Source organism: Oncorhynchus clarkii, chromosome 30, assembly GCF_045791955.1.
Source record: "Oncorhynchus clarkii lewisi isolate Uvic-CL-2024 chromosome 30, UVic_Ocla_1.0, whole genome shotgun sequence".
NCBI classification, from domain to species: Eukaryota; Metazoa; Chordata; class Actinopteri; order Salmoniformes; family Salmonidae; genus Oncorhynchus; species Oncorhynchus clarkii.
In genome coordinates, this window is record NC_092176.1 from 39,484,120 (window position 1) to 39,492,483 (window position 8,364).

At 45.2% G+C, this 8,364-nt stretch overlaps 1 protein-coding gene across 1 annotated transcript in view; it reads left to right on the plus strand.

The window, feature by feature from the left end:
* Positions 1-8,364, plus strand: part of LOC139389337 (AP-4 complex accessory subunit RUSC2-like) — a 53,996-nt gene that overhangs the window by 14,643 nt on the left and 30,989 nt on the right. Inside the window, exon 6 of the mRNA XM_071136010.1 lies at positions 4,538-4,708. Coding sequence (XP_070992111.1) covers positions 4,538-4,708 — 171 coding nt within the window. The remainder of the gene's footprint in view (positions 1-4,537; positions 4,709-8,364) is intronic.

Sequence of the window (8,364 nt, forward strand, 5' to 3'; positions counted from 1 at the left end):
CCTACTGGAGAGCTCTTCTTTGTCTACACCCATTCAGCATTGTTCACACCCTCTTAAGCTTTAGCCCCACCCATCTCTTTAAGGATTCACATGTGAGGCTATGTACATTTCAAGGTTAGTTTGTACAGTGGTTCCTCCTTTAACAGTTGCAAGTTTACGCCGCCATACTTTGAGGTAATTTGTGGTTTAGTACGGTACCCTGCATCACCTCTTCATTGCTTCAGACCACCACAAGGGGGAGTTAGAGCACCGATTATGCTTTTGGGTCCTACTGTGTCTCTAACTGACAATGAATGGACGACAAACCTAAATAGAAACGGATAATTGTGCACAACTTCAGTGTTACTTACTAAAACTGTTGTTACACTAAGGTTTTTATAAAATTATTTTGGTCTTACTGTAGTACTGTAGGCCACTCCCGACCAGTCACATTGTACACGCCTGAGTGGTGCAACGGTTTAAGTGCAAGCAATGTTGCTACAGATGCTGGTTCAATACCCGTGCTGGCCTTGACTGGGAGACCCGTGAGATGACAGTAGGTTATTGTTTTTTCTCTAACTAAAAACAGAAATAAATAATTCAAAATAACAAACAGGCTTTATTTACAAATTAGTAACAATGTCTCACCCCATGTTCAAGAATGGCCTTTTTCTCGCTCATTTTAGGTCATTTCAAAACGAAATCATCCCCCACCCCGCCACACTGGCAACACTTTAAGGGGCATTGCACTACTAATGGTGCTGACTAGGGAAACCTTCCCACTGTTCTGTCCGTAGTGCCAGTCTGCACCTTCAAACTAAAGCAATCTTTATGCTTTCATTAATAAAATTATGATAAAAATACTCCCAATGTTTATTTAGTTATGGATCCATAATGAATTACTATGGGAATAAATATTACTGAATTACAGAAATATCCTCCAATCCTCAATATGTAATTATGGGAGGAGAGTCACATCATATTTTTTTATATCCTACCGTAGGTGACATGAGTCTCACTAGTGTTGAGTAATATGCTGTTAAAAGTGGTGTAGGTCTTATTTATTTAAAGAGCAAATTTGAATATACTCCCAAAGGGTTTTTGTTTTCCTTGTAATAGAAACACCATAATATTAATTGAATGAATTAAGCAACTACCAATCAAACGTTTGGACACACCTACTCATTCCAGTGTTTTTCTTTATTTTGAATTTTTTCTACATTGTACAATAATAGTGAAGACATCACAACTATGAAATAACACATATGGAATCAGTTAAGAATTCTTATTTACAAGGACAGCTTACTCCTTCCTCGCCATTGGGGAATTGAACCCCGGTCTCCCACATTCTTCAGTACAGCCATTATTGAAGGCGTTCAAATGCTTCTCAAAGATGCCCTCTGGTGGTCAAACTAGCACTAATTAACATTAATGGTACCAGTGGTTGGCATTAACGTGCATAACGTGCCATAGAATTCTGCGGCACCATGCTAGCTGCGCCGCAGTACGCTGCAACTTTTAAAGGAGGAACAACCTACAGGTGTGTTCGTAAATTTAATCTGGAGTGCCAGAGTGTGCTCTGGGAGTTTGTAAACTCAGCGTTGTCAGATTGTTCTGTTCGTAAATTTAATCTGGAGTGCCAGAGTGTGCTCTGGGAGTTTGTAAACTCAGCATTGTCAGATTGTTCTGTTCGTAAATTCTGAACACTCGGAGCATTCAGAGCGAACACTGGACGCTCGGCCCGAGAAGTAGGGTTGATCCGGGCATTCTGTCCTGACAACAGCAGTCAAGCACCCAAGCTAACTGGCTAATGTTGGCTAGCTTGCTAGCTACTTCCAGACACAAATGAAAGAACAGCTCACGCTGACCATTTTACTCACCCTAGCAGAGCTGGTTAAGCTGTTTTTATGTTATTCAGAGTGTTGTTGGGGACTGCAACTGTGCTGTTGGAAACAATTTAATGACGCTTTTTTTTGCCAAAGTTTCCTGACACCAGCCATATTCAACGGGTTTTGAGCGTTCGTAAATTCGTCAGTTATTCTGTGTTCTGACACACTCAGACGAGAGTTCTCTGAAATCGGAGTAGATAGCCAGAGCGACATTCAAATGGCGCTCCTGTGAAGTAGTGACGCGCGACATAGCGCCTAGTTTCCTGAAACGAGACACATATGGTGGTTAGCCAGAGTCCAGAAAGTGAGCATGAGAGGGGGTTGACCTGGGGAGCTCTGAGGTACCAGAACATGAGAGGAGGTGACCTGGGGAGCTCTAAGGTACCGGAACTTGAGAGGGGTTGACCTGGGGAGCTCTGAGGTACCAGAACATGAGAGGAGGTGACCTGGGGAGCTCTGAGGTACCAGAACATGAGAGGAGGTGACCTGGGGAGCTCTGAGGTACCAGAACATGAGAGGGGGTGACCTGGGGATCTCTCAGATATTTTATTATCTTATCGATTACAGTCTTCCATTAATGTATTATTACCTCGTCAGTCTCATTCCTGAATGTCGCAAACCCTTGGACATATGTACCAACCCTAGCATAGATCATGAATCAGGCTTCATTATTTATTTACTAACTAACTAACCAATCACATAATTACATAAACACACACACACAATAGTTATACATTGGTTACTCACATGATACACTGAAAAGTCCCAAGGAGGGCTAAACCGATATGATGGCTTTGTAGACAAAGGAAAGGGGTGGGGGCAGTTCAAGAGAGGGAAACTGAGTGGACCCACATACATACAGTTGACTACACTCATGGAAATGCTAATACTTTGAACATGCACAGCCGCTCATTCGAAAAGAAATTGCAATTTACATATTTACAGGTGTTGTGCCTCTCTGTGATCGCCGGTTCTTCTGCTGCATAGTGAGTCAACAGAAAGTCTCTGGTTTGTCCACCAGAGATCAAAATCTTTCGTAGTTGTAGCTTGTTATAATGGATACGTTGGGCGTATCATTCGGTCGTTCGATAACGAATGGATCTTTCAGAGTACCATTGTTCTTAGAATTGACCTGTTAGAATAGATGCTTGCGGTAGTTGTCGGTATCCTCATCTTAGACTTACGCACATTTTCAGCTGCAGACTGGTAAAGCTGCGTCGAGGACTTGCTCCTTCTGTGGCAATCTATTGGTTTCTATTGTCTAAACCATTTTGCAACATCTGGCGCCCGCCTTAGTCTGCTTGGTCTATAGAGTGGTAGCGATTTCAATGTGGGAACCCCGTCCCTGCGATCACATTAACTTTCCAAAAGTATTCTTGTGCTTAATCATTTATTTGATACAACGTTCAGATGCAAATCCCATAATTGAGTACTGTATACAAACAAAGAAACATGAATGTGTTTCTCCTGTCCTTCATGAGGTCACAAAATGAAACAAACAGTCCTTAAAGTGTCCACGGACCGGTTCCACATTCTCAAAAAAACATCCTCCAATTTTGGGGATGTAGGAGTTTTGGCAAGTCTCTCTCTATGTCCCACAGTCACACATTCCAATCCCAATACTACGGTGCCCAGAGGCAGAGTATTTTACGCCCGCCATAACGCTGCCACCTCCACCTCTCCCCCTCTGCGGGAGAGAGAGAGAGCTGTAGTAAGAGCCACTGTAACCTGATCCTTCACATCTTCACAGGAGAGTCATGACACAGGGCAGCCTGGGAAAAGGGCAGAACCGGGCCCACGCGAGCTCCGTACAGGTCAACGGACAGGGTAAGGGTAGGGGCTGGTGAACTTGATGACATCAAACAACAACTTGGGGTCAGTAGGTTCAGAAGAAAAACAACAAAAACTGTATACAAAAAAAAAAAAAAATTATACCACCACTGAAAAGGGCATTTGGCGAGTGGGAGGGCAAAGTGGCAGGTGCTGGGCACAGGTAGACCCTATCTGTGCACGTGCCTGTGTGTGTGTGCGTGTGTGTGTGTGTGTGTTTATTCATGTATAGTGTCCAAAGACATCGCTGCCAGTGTGTGTGATGAGTGTATGTCGAGCATGTGTGTTTTCTCATCCTATGTGTGTGTGTACTTATCCTACATGTGTGTGTTCTTATCCTACGTGTGTGTGTTCTTATCCTATGTGTGTGTACTTATCCTACGTGTGTGTGTACTCATCCTACGTGTGTGTGTTCTTATCCTACGTGTGTGTGTTCTTATCCTACGTGTGTGTGTCCTCATCCTACCTGTGTGTGTACTCATCCTACCTGTGTGTGTACTCATCCTACCCGTGTGTGTACTCATCCTACGTGTGTGTGTTCTTATCCTACGTGTGTGTGTTCTTATCCTACGTGTGTGTGTGTCCTCATCCTACCTGTGTGTGTACTCATCCTACCTGTGTGTGTACTCATCCTACCTGTGTGTGTACTCATCCTACCTGTGTGTGTACTCATCCTACCCGTGTGTGTTCTTATCCTACGTGTGTGTGTACTCATCCTACCTGTGTGTGTACTCATCCTACGTGTGTGTACTCATCCTACCCGTGTGTGTTCTTATCCTACCTGTGTGTGTACTCATCCTACCCGTGTGTGTACTCATCCTACGTGTGTGTGTTCTCAGGCCAGTCTGTGAAGCAGCTGCAGCAGTACTACAGTGACTTCCTGCCAGACTACTTTTCCCTGACCGAGCGTCCTCCAGAAGAGTTCTGTCTCTCTCCGGATGCCTCCTCTTCCTCGTCATCCTCCTCTTCCTCACAGTCCCACATCGCTGTAGACCTGCAGCAGAAGAGAGGTGAGACAGCCACTAGGAGTGGTGTAGTTTGTGTGTGTATGTATGTATGTATGTATGTGTGTGTGTGTGTGTATGTACGTATGTATGTACACTACATGACCAAAAGTATGTTGACACCTGCTTGTCGAACATCTCATTCCAAAATCGTGTGTTGGTCCCCCCTCTGCTGCCACAGCAGCCTCCACTCTTCTGGAAGGCTTTTCACTAGATGTTGGAACATTGCTGCAGGGACTTGCTTCCATTCAGCCACAAGAGCATTAGTGAGGTCGGGCACTGATGTTGGATGATTACACCCGGCTCGCAGTCAACGCTCCAATTGTTCGAAGGGGTTGAGGTCAGAGTTTTGTGAAGGCCAGTCAAGTTCTTCCACACCGATCTCGACAAACCATTTCTGTATGGACCCTTCTTTTTGCACTGTTACCACAAAGTTGGAAGCATAGAATGGTCTAGAATGGTCTAGAATGTCATTTTATTCCTTCACTGGAACTAAGGGGCCTAGCGTTCTCCTGGTATCCACAGCCCCAGACCATTATTCCTCCTCCACCAAACTTTACAGTTGGCACTATGCATTGGGACAGATAGAGTTCTCCTGGTATCCACCAAACCCAGATTCCTCCGTCGGACTTCCAGATGGTGAAGCGTGATTCATCACTCCAGAGAACGTGTTTCCACTGTTCCAGAGTCCAATGGCAGCGAGCTTTACATCACTCCAGAGAACGTGTTTCCACTGTTCCAGAGTCCAATGGCAGCGAGCTTTACATCACTCCAGAGAACGTGCCTCCACTGTTCCAGAGTCCAATGGCAGCGAGCTTTACATCACTCCAGAGAACGTGCCTCCACTGTTCCAGAGTCCAATGGCAGCGAGCTTTACATCACTCCAGGGAAGGTGCCTCCACTGTTCCAGAGTCCAATGGCAGCGAGCTTTACATCACTCCAGAGAACGTGTTTCCACTGCTCCAGAGTCCAATGGCAGCGAGCTTTACATCACTCCAGAGAACGTGCCTCCACTGTTCCAGAGTCCAATGGCAGCGAGCTTTACATCACTCCAGAGAACGTGTTTCCACTGTTCCAGAGTCCAATGGCGGCGAGCTTTACATCACTCCAGAGAACGTGCCTCCACTGTTCCAGAGTCCAATGGCGGCGAGCTTTACATCACTCCAGAGAACGTGTTTCCACTGCTCCAGAGTCCAATGGCAGCGAGCTTTACATCACTCCAGAGAACGTGTTTCCACTGCTCCAGAGTCCAATGGCAGCGAGCTTTACATCACTCCAGAGAACGTGTTTCCACTGCTCCAGAGTCCAATGGCAGCGAGCTTTACATCACTCCAGAGAACGCGTTTCCACTGCTCCAGAGTCCAATGGCGGCGAGCTTTACATCACTCCAGAGAACGTGTTTCCACTGTTCCAGAGTCCAATGGCGGCGAGCTTTACATCACTCCAGAGAACGTGTTTCCACTGCTCCAGAGTCCAATGGCAGCGAGCTTTACATCACTCCAGAGAACGTGTTTCCACTGCTCCAGAGTCCAATGGCAGCGAGCTTTACATCACTCCAGAGAACGTGTTTCCACTGCTCCAGAGTCCAATGGCAGCGAGCTTTACATCACTCCAGAGAACGTGCCTCCACTGTTCCAGAGTCCAATGGCGGCGAGCTTTACACCACTCCAGCCGACGATTGGCATTGTGCATGGTGATGTTAAGCTTGTGTGCGGGTGCTCGGCCATGGAAACCCATTTCATGAAGCACCCGACAAACAGTTATTGTGCCGACGTTGCTTCCAGAGGCAGTTAGGAACTCAGTAGTGAGTGTTGCAACCGAGGACTGACTATTTTTACACGCTATACGCTTCAGCACTCGGCCGTGCCGTTATGTGAGCTTTTGTAGCCTATCACGTCACGGCTGAGCCGTTGTGGCTTCTAGACGTTTCCACTTCACAATATCAACACTTACAGTTGACCGGGGCAGCTCTGGCTGGGCAGAAATTTGACTTGAACTGACTTGTTGGAAAGGTGGCAGCGTATGACGGAGCCACGTTGAAAGTCACTGAGCTCTTCAGTAAGGCCATTCTACTGCCAATGTTTGTCTATGGAGATTGCATGTCTGTGTGCTCGATTTTATATACCTGTCAGCAACGGGTGTGGCAGAAATAGCTGAATCCACTCATTTGAAGGGGTGTCCACATACTTTTGTAAATACAGTGTATGTACAGTGCCTTGCGAAAGTATTCGGCCCCCTTGAACTTTGCGACCTTTTGCCACATTTCAGGCTTCAAACATAAAGATATAAAACTGTATTTTTTTGTGAAGAATCAACAACAAGTGGGACACAATCATGAAGTGGAACAACATTTATTGGATATTTCAAACTTTTTAACAAATCAAAAACTGAAAAATTGGGCGTGCAAAATTATTCAGCCCCCTTAAGTTAATACTTTGTAGCGCCACCTTTTGCTGCGATTACAGCTGTAAGTCGCTTGGGGTATGTCTCTATCAGTTTTGCACATCGAGAGACTGACATTTTTTCCCATTCCTCCTTGCAAAACAGCTCGAGCTCAGTGAGGTTGGATGGAGAGCATTTGTGAACAGCAGTTTTCAGTTCTTTCCACAGATTCTCGATTGGATTCAGGTCTGGACTTTGACTTGGCCATTCTAACACCTGGATATGTTTATTTTTGAACCATTCCATTGTAGATTTTGCTTTATGTTTTGGATCATTGTCTTGTTGGAAGACAAATCTCCGTCCCAGTCTCAGGTCTTTTGCAGACTCCATCAGGTTTTCTTCCAGAATGGTCCTGTACTTGGCTCCATCCATCTTCCCATAAATTTTAACCATCTTCCCTGTCCCTGCTGAAGAAAAGCAGGCCCAAACCATGATGCTGCCACCACCATGTTTGACAGTGGGGATGGTGTGTTCAGCTGTGTTGCTTTTATGCCAAACATAACATTTTGCATTGTTGCCAAAAAGTTCAATTTTGGTTTCATCTGACCAGAGCACCTTCTTCCACATGTTTGGTGTGTCTCCCAGGTGGCTTGTGGCAAACTTTAAACAACACTTTTTATGGATATCTTTAAGAAATGGCTTTCTTCTTGCCACTCTTCCATAAAGGCCAGATTTGTGCAATATACGACTGATTGTTGTCCTATGGACAGAGTCTCCCACCTCATCTGTAGATCTCTGCAGTTCATCCAGAGTGATCATGGGCCTCTTGGCTGCATCTCTGATCAGTCTTCTCCTTGTATGAGCTGAAAGTTTAGAAGGACGGCCAGGTCTTGATAGATTTGCAGTGGTCTGATACTCCTTCCATTTCAATATTATCGCTTGCACAGTGCTCCTTGGGATGTTTAAAGCTTGGGAAATCTTTTTGTATCCAAATCTGGCTTTAAACTTCTTCACAACAGTATCTCGGACCTGCCTGGTGTGTTCCTTGTTCTTCATGATGCTCTCTGCGCTTTTAACGGACCTCTGAGACTATCATAGTGCAGGTGCATTTATACGGAGACTTGATTACACACAGGTGGATTGTATTTATCATCATTAGCCATTTAGGTCAACATTGGATCATTCAGAGATCCTCACTGAACTTCTGGAGAGAGTTTGCTGCACTGAAAGTAAAGGGGCTGAATAATTTTGCACGCCCAATTTTTCAGTTTTTGATTTGT